Source organism: Siphateles boraxobius, unplaced genomic scaffold, assembly GCF_051911475.1.
Source record: "Siphateles boraxobius isolate OS27281-9 unplaced genomic scaffold, OSU_SipBor_1 3, whole genome shotgun sequence".
NCBI lineage: Eukaryota > Metazoa > Chordata > Actinopteri > Cypriniformes > Leuciscidae > Siphateles > Siphateles boraxobius.
This window is the reverse complement of record NW_027508919.1, coordinates 6,881,591-6,897,482: the sequence shown is the minus strand read 5'-3', so window position 1 is coordinate 6,897,482 and position 15,892 is coordinate 6,881,591. Positions and strand designations below refer to the sequence as shown.

General features: G+C 35.4%; 1 protein-coding gene across 2 annotated transcripts; it reads left to right on the top strand.

Annotated features, from left to right (window-relative positions):
* Positions 1-598: 598 nt before the first annotated feature.
* On the top strand, positions 599-14,686 carry anxa6 (annexin A6). 2 transcript variants are annotated; one of them, XM_077247594.1, is made up of 25 exons: positions 599-968; positions 2,129-2,180; positions 4,056-4,140; positions 4,241-4,335; positions 4,419-4,532; positions 5,276-5,366; positions 5,448-5,527; positions 6,991-7,047; positions 7,361-7,454; positions 7,764-7,859; positions 7,945-8,003; positions 8,098-8,220; positions 8,472-8,530; positions 9,391-9,469; positions 9,886-9,967; positions 10,064-10,158; positions 10,280-10,393; positions 10,752-10,842; positions 11,032-11,111; positions 11,202-11,255; positions 11,391-11,484; positions 11,575-11,670; positions 12,674-12,732; positions 13,300-13,437; positions 14,317-14,686. In XM_077247594.1, exons 2-25 carry the CDS (start codon positions 2,172-2,174, stop codon positions 14,374-14,376), a joined length of 2,004 nt encoding a protein of 667 aa, XP_077103709.1. In that variant the 5' UTR covers positions 599-968; positions 2,129-2,171; the 3' UTR covers positions 14,377-14,686. The 2 variants fall into 2 exon arrangements, with proteins under 2 accessions (XP_077103709.1, XP_077103711.1); XM_077247596.1 differs by having other exon boundaries at positions 629-968; positions 13,300-13,422.
* Positions 14,687-15,892: the final 1,206 nt, after the last annotated feature.

Here is a 15,892-nt window from a genome sequence, read left to right as displayed (position 1 = left end):
GCCGTCCAGAAGCTGGTTCGGACATCCCTGCTGATTATCTTCATAACTTTAAAGTTTCAAATAGGCTTACTTCTATTTTAAGTGTAATATTTTAAAGGGTTGGACATTTGGACATCATAATGACATTCACATCATATGAAATAAAGTCTGATAATTAATAATGTGGTTTCAGATATTCAGATATTAAAGGTGAACTAGTAAGTAAGTAAGTAGCCTATTTGTTTTCTTCTAGCGGCCTCTTATTATCCTAGAAGTAACAGTGGTTTTGAGATACTCACACTTATTGGCTCAGCGCTTATCGTCCCAGCAATGTTCTTTTAGCCCATGTTTATGTTTTCAAAGGGGCTAATTTACTATATTAAAAAAATTACATGCCACCAATGACCGTGTAATGCCAATATGGCCACTGCCATGAGAGGGCAACCCGCTCCATGTAGAATAAAGATGTTCTCTTTAACCCTGCTTTATTTACATTTTTCAATATCATATTTATTTTTTATGTTTTTTTCTCTCTCTTTTTATTTGTGTAAAAAAATACATTATTTTGCAAAAGTTGGTGAGTAGGCTACTGCATCTTTCACCTCAAAAAATACTGTGTATTGTTTCTCAAATGTTCATCTTGACTCAGGACTTCCCAAATGTGCTGCATAGGCAGATCGGAACAGGTCATGAGGTGCACTGCAGATGATAGGCTACTGACTGAAAAACCAACGGTCGACTCGATCCTTTCTTCACCATAGTTATCCTATGCTCCACGCCATTTATGAGAACTGGCTATCACGACACGTCAGCCGTGGACATTACATCAAAGCTGGTTATCCTGAGTTAATTTCTCAGTGCCATTTGCGCCGCATGCGTTGCGTCAGAGAAGAACAGCTGATACTCGCGCTAGCGTTTCTCAGCAAGACCACTGACTGACAAGAAGCAACGGGCCACCATCATTTGGAGCTCGACTCCCTGGGATTAAGGTATAATGTTGTTTAGTTGTTATTATTTTTAACAATTTGTAACGTATTTTATTAACCAATTTCGGCGTTTTGGTGCACATATAGGCAAATGGTACCACTTTTCCAACTCTTGCGTTCACATAGAGGCGTTCACATTCTTTCCGACTAACGTTAACTTACCGCAGACATTATAGACATTCAATTCTATAGAATAATCATACGTTTGATGATTCAAAATGTAGAAAGTTGATTATAAACCAAAAAGTTTTAGGGTTATAATTGCAGTAATGTTCTTTATATGACATATCAGATTAGCTGAGAATGGTTTTCATTCATTTTTGATGGATTGAATTATAATTTGTGGTATTGGTTGGGTGGGGCTGTGTGAATGGCTATCTCAGACCTTGGATGTATTCCTGACTCAGACCAAACAGAGACATGCCTATTTTTGGACTTCACTGACACACATTTACAATTTTAAACAATACTACTAAAAGGTGCCTGTGCTTTTTTTATTTTATTTTATGAAAGTTTGCAGAGTCAGAGTGCAAAATCAATAATGACACATGAAGCTTGATATGTGATGATTTATCATTGTACAGTAGGCTAACTGCTTCTCCTGATGTTTTGTGCACAAGTTATACATATAACAGAGAATAAAATTTCCAGTGAGCTGCAGACTGAACGTTTTCCATCACTGAAAGTTCTTTATTTGCCTGATTATGTAGTGAAAGAGAGCATGGTGTAAGTTCAGAGGGTGGAGCAATGAGTATCCTGTGGAAAATGTGGCTTTGCAGTTAGCATTTTATCCTATAGGAAGTAGAAATGGTCTGAATTAGGGGGACATTATTTTTTAGAGCGTTCTTATGTGACTAAACAGTCTATACATTTTAAACAGGTCTGGAGGTTACTGAACTCAAAGTAGACCTAAAGAAACATGGTTTGCTTCTGCAGCAATGTATTTTCATTTCAAATGTCATTTACACTGCAAATAGAGGACTTTAGATAATCTATCTAAAGTTTCCACTGTAGCTTATAATATACATAACTTATAACAGACATAACAGAGGATTCTGAAAGAAATAATCATCCATTTAAAAAAGGACATTACTTTTTTGTCTTTAAATTATACAGAAGCTATAAGGAATGGCTAACATGTTTCTTCTTAATTCTCTCTCCAGATTCAAGATTATCATTCCATAGGCAACTAGCAACTGATCAAACATGGGCAAAGTAAGTTTACATTTCTACATCACTGTTTTATTGCTTTATGCAATGCTTACAATTTGATATTTATGTGCAATTTGCATTTTGTCATGAAGCAAGAAAGAATAGCCACAAAGACATGACCTCTGCCTCCTTTCTCATTGTAGTCATTCTCGTTTTCCATCTATTGTCGTTCAGGGAGTGTAGAATGTCAGAGTTTTCTTAATGAAATCTTAGAGGTCAATGAATTGCTCATTAAAAAATTAGATATGCTGAAACACCACTATACCGCATGGGATAAATTTTTTCCTTTTTTTCCCCCTTTATTGAAACAATATCTTGTTTAGATATCATTGTAGATACCTTGAAATGTATAGTAGCCCATCTATTATTAAAGCACACTAATAATTTATAAAACATTAGTGCATCACTATTGTTTTTCAAATTATTAGGGATTTGAATAAACCTCTAACCCTAAGTATTAAACCTTGTTTGTGCTGTGCACATGACTATCTATCTTGTCGAGGAAAGGTGAGCTATTACTTGAGCTATCTTTTAAGTGCTCAGAATTTTCAGATCTAGCCACCAGAATATTAAAGAGATTTGGGGGTGTTGTTTTATGACCTAATCACCTAGCACCCTAAAAACTGCATATTAATACCCTAGTAAGCACTAATAACATGCAATCACATTTTAATCAGAAAATTTTATCTTGTTGTGTTTTATATTTATAAGTTATATTGCACTATTTTCTTGTTGGCAATATTTACAAAACTTTCAATGACATCTTAGATATTTCCTGAAAGAAAGAAACTGGCTTGCTACTACACTGGAGGACTATATAATATTATAATAGTTCTTATAATACTGAAAGAAACTGGCTTGCCACAACACTGGAGGACTATATCATATTATAATAGTTCTTATAATACTGTAAAAGTGTGCCTGGCCGGATGTTTGTCTACTGAGGTCAGTGTTGCTGGGGTCTGTTGCTGTAGACGTGGAAGTCCACAGCTGCTGTGTTGAGAGATATCTCTAGGACAGGCCTTGAGCATGTGCAGAGAAGCATGAGGGGGAGGACACTGGATCTGTGCCCTTTTATACTAAGACACGCCAGCAAGACCAGTGTTATGGCGAATACATGTAGGTAGACAGTGAGTACAGAGGAGCTTTGTCAGATGTGAGGTCTTGCAGCTTTCTGAAGGGGAACGACATCCTGTAGATTCAATAGCATTGAAAGTGTAAGGTAACAGACTTTTAAGTTGCATGCAAGCTTTTTGTCTCTCTCTCAGTCACACAAACTGCCCTTTGCTGCTGACCATAACACACAACTGCTGCACTGACAGGTGTCAGCTGTTCATGCTATAATCCTGCCTGAGCCTCTGAGTTTGGACCGAAGGCCAGATGAGAGGGAGAGTCTGATTGTTTGTGTAATATTTTATTTTGGGATTATATAAACATATGTAGGCTGTCCCACCCATTTTTTTTAGTTTAGTGTAATGCGTGTGACTGTAAATGCTCTCTAAAAAAAAATTCTTCCAGTATTTTCTTTTGTTTTCAGTAAAATGTCCACTTTTTTGAAGAAAATGACTTTTTTAAATTTTATTTTATTTAGAAGCAAAGTTGTAAAATAATTCATTTTCATTTTTTATATATAAATCTTTATATTTAGTTTTGTTTATCCTTGTTTGTGCATAAACCTCCATTTATGTTTAAAAAAAAATTAAAAATATATCCTGAATGACAGCTTGGTCTGCAGGGAGTTTACTCTTTCCACTTAATGCAATGAAGGAAAGCATTTTCAGGTTTTGTGATTCATAAGGTTTGAGAAGATTAATCTCTCATTTTGTCCATCACCGTTCATTAAAAACAACAACTAAACTTCTATATTTTTTGTCATAGGGATTCAGAGGTACAATTGTAGATCACCCTGACTTTGATGCAGGCAGTGATGCAGAGACCCTCTATAATGCCATGAAAGGCTTTGGTGAGTGCCAGGACTCATCTATAGATGTGTATAATGTAGCTAGTGGCTGCTGGGATATTTCTATAATGAATGAATGAAATGATTCTCTCTTGTGTTACAGGAAGTGACAAGGATGCCATCTTAGACCTGATTACCTCACGAAGCAATGCTCAGAGGCAGGAGATCCGCACTGCCTACAAATCACAATATGGGAAGGTACTGAAAAATCTCCAGCAAGCATTTAATAAATGGATAAATGGCTTATGGATAAAATGTGCTTTATCAAAATTACATTTCAGGATTTAATTGATGATCTGAAATACGAGCTGACTGGGAAGTTTGAACGTCTGATTGTGGGTTTGATGAGACCTCCTGCTTATCATGATGCCAAAGAAATCAAGGATGCCATTAAGGTATATAAGAATCTAGATTCTGTGTGAATTTGAGACCTTCAATTAAAATGTGCTCTGCATGGCTGATGTAATTGCACTAAAATGTACTAATTGTATTCATATAGATACGTTATGCTGTATTTTTTTCAAGTTGCATTTATATTTTCTGAAAATATTGCTGGTTGCTGATATATGGTCTTGACTTATAAACAGAACACAATAGACAGAGTATTCCCAAACATTCTCTAAGCATCAAGACCTATTACAATATCAGCAATAGTAGTTTCTCTGTGTTATTTACTGCATGTTTTGTCCTGTGAATCTATTTTCCCATGGCTATATAGGATTCGGTAAGTGATTTTCCTTAATTAATTAAATGATGATGGTTAGCTGTTTACTTTGGGAGTTTTAACTATTTCATGATTTTATGGCTGTGAAAAATCACAAAGTATTCAGTCATTTGGGACTTTAATAATAGAAAACATTCTACATTGAAAAACAAAGAAGAAATGTCTGACTCTTCTTTTGGAAAATTATAAATGATTTATTAATAATACATGTATAACCTGCTTAGTTGTGACTCTTTATGGGAAGTTTACACTTAAATTGCTGTTTATTATTTTTGCTGCAAATAAGAGACAGCATGATTTGATTGATTTCCATATGGATAATTATACTAGCTGAATGTCCATTATCCCTTCAAATTAAAGAGACTGAATATGTGATTTGTGTTCAGACATTGACTTGCTTGTTGTGCTATAAAGGGAGCAGGAACAGATGAGAAATGTTTGATTGAAATCCTCGCTTCAAGAACCAATGAGCAGATTCATAATCTGGTGGCAGCATACAAAGATGGTGAGCTAATTTTTTTTTTTCAAAACGAAACCCAATATTGTTCTGAACTGAAGCAAAGCCTGACTGTGTTTGTGTTCACAGCATATGGTAGAGACATTGAAGAGGACGTTATAGGGGACACATCTGGACATTTTAGGAAGATGCTGGTTGTTTTGCTTCAGGTCAGTGAAATCTTTTATGTTGATTATTATAATAGAGCAAATCTGCAGCCCAATGTTTAGTCAGTGTATGATTGTTTTTCCTATTTCTGATTTTTCAGTAATTTTTTTTATACTGAGACATTCAATTTCCCTAATGAAAAATATATGTACTAAAATGTATTTGAATTACATTTATTTAATGCTAAGTATACTACAAATACATTTACATATTTGATGTACTTCATATAAATACCCTGGCTGCAATTGTATTTTAGTTATACTAATTTGGTATACTTAAAGTCTGCTAAATTGGAACAAATTTTGTACCTGCACTTAAGTTATCCAGAAAGAGTGCTGAAGTTCAATTAAAGTTATACTAATATTTGATTGTGTTAAAGTGGAACTATTGCAAGTATACTTTAGGTACACTTTAAATACCTTGCATTTAAAGACTGATATTATACATAGATTATTAGTATTAAGAAATATGCATTGTGCAATAAAGAAGTACTCCAAATAAAGGTTCATTAATTATATCAGTAAGTCTCAAGCGACATGTCAGTAAATATGTTAATGGATTTGTAGTATACTTAGTATGAAATAAATGTATTTTAAATAAATTTTGGTATAGGTTTTTTCACTAAGGTTACAATGAAATTGCCTTTTGTATGGTCTACTATGGAAAAAATCATAATCACGATTATTTTGGTCAGTATTGAAATCACGATTATGTAACACGATTATTTCACATGACTTTGGGAACGTGTTGCATTTATTAAAAATATTTATTTCAACAATTCTTAAAAAATCTAAATTTGAACATTTATTGTACTTTAACTATTAAAAAAAAAATACAACAGATAATACTTCAATAAGTATTTAATAGTTCCCATGGGTCCACCAATTATAATGCGGGAAATTCCCCCGAAAACATTGATTCACTTAAGCATGTAGATTGTATGAGTAGCCTAATTTAATCCACATAGATTATAAAATCAAATCAATCGTTTTAAAACTTTCTCCAAGACGCAATTTCACAAACCCAGAGTGTTCAGCTGTGCTGCGTCTTCTCTCTCTCTGTCTCTCACAATGGGTTGGACAAGGCAAGCGTCGAAACTACATTCTCGTGTTTAGGAGTCGGGACATGATGGAATTGTCAATTGAACAATCGGGCCAGCATTGCATCATAACTAAAGTTGATCATTTTCACTTCTTTCCTATTTTATCAGTCTTATCAGTTTAAACATTCAAGCTGAGAGAGTTTATGGCTTCGGAAGGGGCAGATGTGCGCGTGTCATTCAGAACACAAGACAAAATTAGAGTGTTCCTGCAAAACAGAACATGGCAAAATAATCGTTTTTGCTTGATTGTACTATTTTGGTGATCGTTGGGAGCCAAAATCGAAATTGAAATTCAATTAATTGCACAGCCCTATGGTCTACTTTTTGTTTCTGTTTAATAATTGTGATTTTCTTGTTTAACAGGGGACCAGAGAGGAAGATGATGTTGTTAGTGAAGACCTCGTGGAGCAAGATGCTCAAGTGAGTGTGACTGATGTTGAATTATACTACAAATACATTGATTCTTATTGGTCAATTGTGGCCTTCTGACCTTCAAATATATATTTTTTTATAATGAATGTACAGTGTAAAGCTTTGCAGTCTCTTTCTTCTCACATACAATAATTAAATCTCAACTAAATTTATAATGCCAATTTACTTATTTATTTGACTCTTCATTGCATAAGAGCAACAGGAAAACAATTGAGTGTGCCCTACCATACAACTTAACAAGTATGTTTTTGACCTCTTGACTTGCATCTTGAAAGAATGTTTGTGTGTAATCTCATCGTAGGACCTGTATGATGCAGGAGAGGCACAGTGGGGCACAGACGAGGCCAAATTCATCATGCTGCTGGGAAACCGCAGTGTGACCCATTTGCAGTTGGGTATGAGAGCCGCAGCCACACACTGGACACAGAGATGTCTGCTGACTAACACCCCTCCTCCACTGCACAATCTCTCTTTTGTGTCTGTAACACTCCACACTGCACCGCCGATTAGATTTGACCATCAGGTTGCTGCTTTTAATAATATAAAAGAGAGTTTGTAATGCAGCAGACAAAACCACTGTGCAATGACCTAAAGGATGAGTGATTATGATTTTTAATACATTTTTAATGGTTAAGGATTACCCAATGTAACATGGATCAATTCTGTATGACATAACAGAGTAAACTAACAATTGTGTTTTTCAGTATTTGATGAATACCATAAAATTGCTGAGAAATCCATTGAGGACAGTATTAAAAGCGAGCTCTCTGGAGACTTCGAAAGACTGATGCTGGCTGTTGGTATGCTTTGACACCTTGCAATCAATTCCTGAACACTCACAGCTGCACTTTCACAAAAATCTGCTATTTGATTTATCTCCCACAGTTCAGTGCATCTGGAGTAAGCCCATGTTCTTTGCCAGACGCCTTTACAAATCCATGAAGGTTGTTCTAGCCTTATTATAATGAATTCTAATGGAATGAAAGTACAATTCTCAAGGTTTTTAGTCAATCCTTTAGTTTGTCCATCTGTCTGTAGGGTCTGGGCACAGCTGACAACACTCTGATCCGCATTATGGTCTCCCGTGCTGAGATTGACATGCTGGACATCAGAGAGTGCTTCAGACTGCGCTATGAGAAGTCTCTGTACAACATGATTCAGGTGCCTATACACCAACAAAACAGAATCCAGACTTTTCTTGATTCAATCAACACACATTTATTTATTATCCTTTGAAATAATTTCCAATTGTGTCGTTGAGTTTTCCTCTATGATTTACAATTGTCGTTCATTGTGTAGTCGAATAGTTTTACATATAAAATGTGGTTTATTCATGTGTTACACTTGCACACAGTGGACATGTTGTCTGTGTACATAAATAAAAGGTAAATAATATATTGTGAACCCAACAGGATGACACATCTGGGGAGTACAAACGCTCCCTGCTGAAACTGTGTGGAGGAGATGATGAGTAAGCATTTTTCAGGTCTTTAAGTGTGTCATTTTTTTTAAATGTTACAAACCCAGCTCTATATCCAGACAACTATAACTAAGTCTTTAGAAGTCTGATTCTCCCCCCAAAAAACACTTCAACTTTTAACTATGATGAGTCTAGGACTAGGATACAAGAGCCTCTAAATAAGTTTTGCAGTAACAATTAACAGTCAGTAGAGGGAGACATTAATCCATTATAAAATAGGAGAACATACCATTCAAAACTTTGAGGTCAATAAGATGTTTTTGAAAGAAGTCTCTTATGCTGCATTTATTTGATGAAAAATACATTCAAAACGGTAACATTGTGAAATATTATTACAATGTATTTGAAAAAAGTATAATTTATTTCTGTGATGGCAAAGATTAATTTTCAGCTTCATTACTCCTGTCTTCAGTCTCATGATGTGTTGATTTGGTGCTCAAGAAACATTTCTTATTATTATCACAGTTGAAATCAGCTTGCTGATAAATTTTTGTCAGGATTCTTTGATGAATATAAAGTTCAAAAGAGCAGCATTTATTTGAAACAGAAATCTCTTGTGACATTATAAATATATTTTTTCTTACTGACCCCAAACTTTAAAAAAGTGGGGTATTTATATACCTCCGTATTTACAAACTATATTATATAATTTAGATGTATTTGCAGATTTCAATGAGCCTGAGCCTGTGTCACACCATCCTGCAGGCCAGAGATCAAGAACTGAAGCTGTTCAAGCCCTCATTCCCTTATGTGAAGTTTGAATGTGAAGAATGTGAAGTTTTTGTCAAGCCCTCAATCCACACATTGTTATTTTGTCAGCACAAAAGTGTAAAGAGCTGTTTGTTTCTCAGTATGGCAGGGGAGTTCTTCCCAGAGGCTGCACAGATTGCCTACAAGATGTGGGAAATCAGCGCCACGACCAAAGTCCAGGTTGGTGTCACCCACGTTTTCTCTCAGCGGCATTCATCATATTACCCTCTGCTCCGGCCAAGCTAGAGTTGATAACTGTGTCATGCACCCAAAGAATACAGTGGAGCTTTTGTCTGTGCACAGATAGCATCCGAATGCTGCTCAATTTGCTAATCAGATTCTTGATTCACTGCCAGTTCCTGTGACACATTTCAGTCTGTGTCACACCATCCTGCAGATCTCAGTGTGTCCGTATGTGTGTTTATGCTGCTGGTGTGATGTTGCTGTGAAAATTTATACATTTTAAATTACAAGATGAAAAAAAGGAAAATGACTGAAGCTAATCTTTTGCTAATTGAAAGTCTGATTAAAGAGTGTGTATGTCATTCTTTTTAATCATTTAATTTTATAATTTTGTCTTTTCTATCTATCTCTAGTTTAGAGGAACTGTGCGACCATATCAAAATTTTGACCCTGCGAGTGATGCACAAGCTCTGAGAAAAGCAATGAAGGGTTTTGGTGCGTAAAAACACAGTTTGATAAGGTCGATAGCATGCATTAGCCAAAGATACTAAGACAAGCAAAAATAATTAATGATTTCCTTTTATTTTTCAGGCACAGATGAAGAGACAATTATTGACATTGTGGCACAAAGGAGCAATGCACAGAGACAGGAGATCAGACAGACTTTCAAATCTCTTTTGGGACGGGTATGACACTGTCCTGCCCAGTTTTGCAACTGTTCCCAATCGTAAAGAGTATTTTACTGTAGTTGCTGTAAATGTGAAAATATTTAGCATTTTGCTGATATATAAAGTTGTTTTCCATTAGGATCTCATGGCTGACCTAAAATCAGAACTGTCCAAAAACCTCCAAAGACTCATTCTTGGTCTCATGATGACCCCAGCAGAGTTTGACGCCAAGATGATGAAGAAAGCCATGGAGGTACACAGAATAATTTGTGATGGCACTATGGAACCAAACCAAAATCTTATTTGAGTCATAGAAAAGGCTGTTTCATCATTTAAGCAGATCGACCTTGCTTTTGTTGTTCAACTTCTGTGTTCATTTGTTCACTTGGGGTCAGTGACCTGTCCAAACTAGAGCAGAGGTAATAGTCTTTTCTCTACAAGGACTGTTTGTTTGCGGATGTTGCTTTCATGTTGAGTTTTTCTGTGTTGATAAAGAAATGTAGTTAACAGGTATGCAACATGCATATTAATTTAGCTTATTTACTGTAAACATTTTCCTATGAAATAACTTTGTTTATGCTTAAATGTATGTATTTTCCATTTTTTAATAGGGCGCCGGGACTGATGAACATGCGTTGATTGAGATCCTGGTCACTAGAGGCAACCAGGAGATTCAGGAGATGTGTTCTGCCTATAAGAATGGTAAATAAAATCCTGACTGTAGATTGAGTAATGTGTCCAACAGGTGGCGCCATTTATCTATGCTAAACACTGACAAAAAGTCTGTGTAATGGGGCATTTACTATGATATGAAGAGTCATTTATTTACATACAGGATATACATCGCATTATGTCTACCTAATCCATGTATTTTAATTTTCTCCTTCATAGCCTTTAAAAAAAGTTTGGAGGATGCCATCGAGTCAGATACATCTGGGCATTTCAAAAGGATCCTGATCGCTTTGGCACAGGTACATCTACACAGTTCTCGCATCTAAACACTGACCCATAGTTCATACTTTTTGCTTTATAAACTCATATTTCACTGGTGTGTTTGTCAGGGAGCCCGTGAAGAGGGCCCAGTAGACATGGCCAGGGCCTTGGAAGATGCCCAAGTAAGTGTGAAATACTTGAAAAACAAGTATAGTTGAAATATAGTTGAAAAACACAGTCAACAGCTGTTTGTTTACCAAGTATAAAGGTAATACCAGAGTATTGTCATAAGATTGAATGTTTTCATCCCATGTAAGGAATTGGCAGATGCATGCAACGCAGACTCTGGTGACATGGAGGACAAGTTCATGAGTATCCTGTGCACTAGGAGTTTCCCTCATCTGAGGAAAGGTAATGCAAATACATGTTTGCTACTGATACACACATGCTAATACATGTTTTCATGAACGCTTTAGTCAACATTTGCTATATCCCCTCCAGTGTTTCAGGAATTTGTGAGGTGCAGCAACAAAGATATCGAACAGATCATAAAGAAAGAGATGTCAGGAGATGTTAAAAATGCCATGTTTGCTATCGGTAAGCACTTTGTCAGTACGATGACTGAGCACCAGAAAAATAAATCACTAATACATTACTTTCTTTTTTAGTTAATGTTTATATTCTACAGGGGTCATGTTATCATCAAATAAATGTTTGCTCTTTTAATTCCAATGTACTATCAAAAGTATGGAGTTAATGGATGACGAGGCAGTTAAATTATATTACATTATATAATTAAATTGAATTATATATCAGTGTTATTTTAGTACCAATACTATTGTAGTATTTATTGATTTTGATTTAGCTTTTGTTTTTATATTTTCAGTTTTCATTTTAAATTTAGTTTGGGTTTTATTAATTTTGTTTTGTGCTTTTATAATTTTTAAGTTGTTCTAAAAATATTTCTATTTAGCCTTAATGTATTTTTATTTCTGTTTTAGTCATTTTAGTACTTCAACTTAAGCATACAGTATTTTATCTCACTTAGTTGTCAAGGCAACATTTCTAATTTTTAAGTGTTTTTTCTAATACTTATACCCCAGGTTTCACAGACAATGTTTAAGCCTAGTCCCAGACTAAAATACTGAAAGCAATTTACACTGGCATTTCTTAAAATATGTGAGTGCCATTGTTTTGTCAGAATTCATTTTTTTACCAAGGCGCGTCTATAAAAGCTACTTAAATGTCCTAATTGAACTAAGGCCTAATCCTGGCTTAATCTGAGCCCTGTCTTTGAAACCAGGCCATAGTTTTTTTTTTTTAAATTTAAACTAGAAACTATTACAATTAGAAAAACTGCCACCATTTACATGCTATTCATCTTATACGTGAAAAGGCTATCTTAAAATCTTAAAAATAATTAAACAATACTTTAGCACAAAATCTTGACTAGCAATATAAGATGATCTAGAATGAGCCCTATACCAATTACATCAGCAAAAGTCAAATTTATAATCAGGTTTTACACATTTCAAACAAAAAAGATCATATGACTCCAGTCATCTGAAAAAAATATCAGTTACATGTTTGTATTTTCCAGTGCGAAGTGTGAAGAATCAGCCATCTTACTTTGCTGACCGATTGTACAAAGCCATGAAGGTAAAAGTGCTTTGTTATGTAATACACTTCCATCAACATCACTCTGTGAGCAGGACATATCGCAAACATTTAGGCCAAGAACATGACATCAGTCATCTCAAAGTGCCAATAGAATGGAAAAAGAGATCAACTGAGGTCTCTTTAATATCTCATCTGGTTCTCTTAAATAGGAATGGGATTTAAATAGGAGCAAATGGAGGTTTTTGTTTAAGGCTCCTGCTTCTCAGACACTAGTAACCCCACTCAAGGAGTTCAGAAGACATCTCAATAATGTCTGTGCTCAGATTCGATAGGATGCAAAAATCTGTATTCAGATACTGAAATAAAGCATAACCGAGTACACAGTTAAATCTCCTGAGCTGATCTCTGAGCAAAAACTTTACTCTGGGTGATGAATAAGAGACGTTGATTAAAAACATGCTCTACTGAAACATTTTTTATGGTCTAAACACACTGATGTAAGGCAACAGTTTGTGCCAGCAATGGTTCTCAGACTTGATTATGAGTCACAGGACCTGTGATGAGTGTCTGCACTGAGTTTTCTAAGCGCCGTGACTTTCCCTGCAGGGCCTGGGAACAGATGATAGGGCTCTCATCCGCATCATAGTGTCCCGCTCCGAGATCGACCTCTTCAACATCCGCAAAGAGTTCAAGGACATCCATGAAGCTTCTTTGCATGAATTCATCCAGGTAGAGACGTTCGTTGTAAGTTGTGTGCTCCTTGTCAAATATACTGCATGCTTTAGTGAATGACTTACTGGTGTGATTGGAAGTTAGAGAATTTAAAGAGAGTTGTGTAGATATTGTGTTTTGTATTACTGTAGGCGTTGTACATCCTCTTTTAGTTAAGTTGAGGGGAACAGAGTGTTTGACAGGTTCCTGCGGTGTACTCGCTCGGCTCAGCTGTTTAGGAATTTCCCCTGCATGCTTGACTTCCTCTCAGTGTGCTGATTCTGATTGGTGGAGAGAGTAGAGACAGGAAGTGTTCAACAACAGGTCTATACTGGCTCTGTAGTCAAAATTCCCTTCACAGATCAATAACAACACTAATTTATAAATTTTATGCATTGTTTTTTGGGCTTATTATGTTACATTACATGTGCCAGTATGCAAATAAACTAAGCGTAACAAAGCTAATGCATCATTTTAATTCAAATCATATTTAAAAATGAAAAAATAACCGCATGATTTATTTTTTAGATGTGTGCAGAGTTAGATAAAGCATGCAGAGAACAAGTCTGTGTGTGTTTTCAAGCTGCGTGTCAAATGATTTCTGGATTAGATTCATTGTTTTGTAGAATTGCATGGTTTCGCTGCACTTTTCATTTGCTTTTTCAAACTTTATTTCCATGGAAATGCACTTTAGGTTTTGAAGGAAAGAAAATGATCTCACTGCTCGTATAGTTATTATGAAACTCTTTGTGATTATGTAATGTCATGAATATCATAATGGCTTAATAGCATTATGCAACACTAAACTTTCACTGATATAATCATGTACGTTCTCAAACTAGGGTGTGTTTTGATGCTTTATTCCAAAAATGGTAAAATGTTTGGTCTGACCAATCATATTATTTTTCTTAGGGCGACACATCAGGAGACTATCGTAAAACCCTTTTGATGCTCTGTGGAGGTGAGGACTAGAACGTTGTTCGCCATCCTTGATGTGTTACAGGATATTCATGCCTAGCAAACCGTGCGTTATGTTCCAGTCCGTTGTTTGTGAGATGCTAGTCAACATACAGCCTTTGTGCCCTCTGCTGCTGCCATGCCTATGCCAAAGCTAGTGACCTATGCAAAAGCCACACCTTGTCCCATTTTCTGCAATCATGCACGAAACATTTTTTTTTTTAAAGTTAAAAGCACTTTTTGTGGTGTAACTCTACTAGTGCTTTATTTGTTACCTAATGCCCTGTTTAAATTGATCACCCCAGAAATAAAAAATGTGATAGTGTTTTGATGTTGTGTTTTAATACCAAAAGTTGCTTTAAATCTAGTACAAAATGTGATGTGTTTCTGAATTTGTTTTATAGGACTGGATGTCAAATGGTGACCCAACACAGCACCAACATTTTTATCATACAAAAGTAAACAAAAATAAATTATTCTATAAAATGATTTACCAGCTAACAGGGAACATTCTGACAAGGTTCTTTTTAAAAGTTATGAAAAATTCTTCCAGTAATGTTCATAGATCTTTCGTTCAAAGTTATCTGGTCTTTAATAATATTCTCTCTTTAATAAGGTTCAATGTTCAAACGTTGAAAATGCTCTCAAAACGTTAGCACAAGATCATTACATTGCTCATGGAACATTTTCTTTCCCTGAAACGTTGGATGTTCGTCTAACATTTTTTGATTGTTAGTACATGTCTCAGAAAGCCTAGAAAACATTCGAAAGTACATTCCCATAATGTTTGCAAAATGATAAAAATAGAATGTTCCCTTAACATTCGTATAAACAAGAACAAAACGTTTTAAAACATAAAAAAAACAGAGGTGTTCAGAGAACATTCAGAAATAATGTGTTAACTTAATGGGAAGTCAGCACAAATGTTTTTAGAACATATTTTTGTTTGCTGGATTTAATGTTGTTTGTTGAATCCAGCCATTTCAACACGAATCCATGTGATTGTGAATTTTGCGTTAGAGGGAAAGAATTCGCCACACAGATTTCGCAACAGGTTCAAGGTGCTACCTCAAAGTCGCAACATTGACCAACAGACAGTTGCTTAGTTTAAACGTTTAGTGTGAGTTGTGCTTCATACATTATTGCTACACTATTGACAATGGACCTTTTTTTGCCCATGGAATTTCACTAATATGACCACACCTTTAGGCCTGGTTTCACAGACAGGGCTTAGATTAAGACAGAATTAGGCTTAGTTCAATTAAGACATTTAAGTAGCTTTTATAAACTTGCCTTAGAAAGAAACATTAGTGTGCATCTTGAGACAAAACAATGGCACTGACATATTTTAAGATATCTCAGTGCAAGTTGCCTTCAGTTAAAACAGCTCAAACATATATTTCAGACTGGGAATAGGCTTAAGCCTTGTTTGTGAAACCGCGGGTTAGCATTTTAATGAATTGCATAAGCTCATTAATATGCGCAATTAGTAACCTGACATACACTGAGTAGGAAAACTGAGAATTTAAAA

Bases quoted from the DNA above. Each gene is read 5' to 3' on its own strand.
- anxa6 (XM_077247594.1), top strand. The intron at 7,455-7,763 runs GTATGAGAGCCG...TGTGTTTTTCAG, and splicing joins TGTGACCCATTTGCAGTTGG to TATTTGATGAATACCATAAA. The intron at 11,256-11,390 runs GTAAGTGTGAAA...ATCCCATGTAAG, and splicing joins GGGCCTTGGAAGATGCCCAA to GAATTGGCAGATGCATGCAA.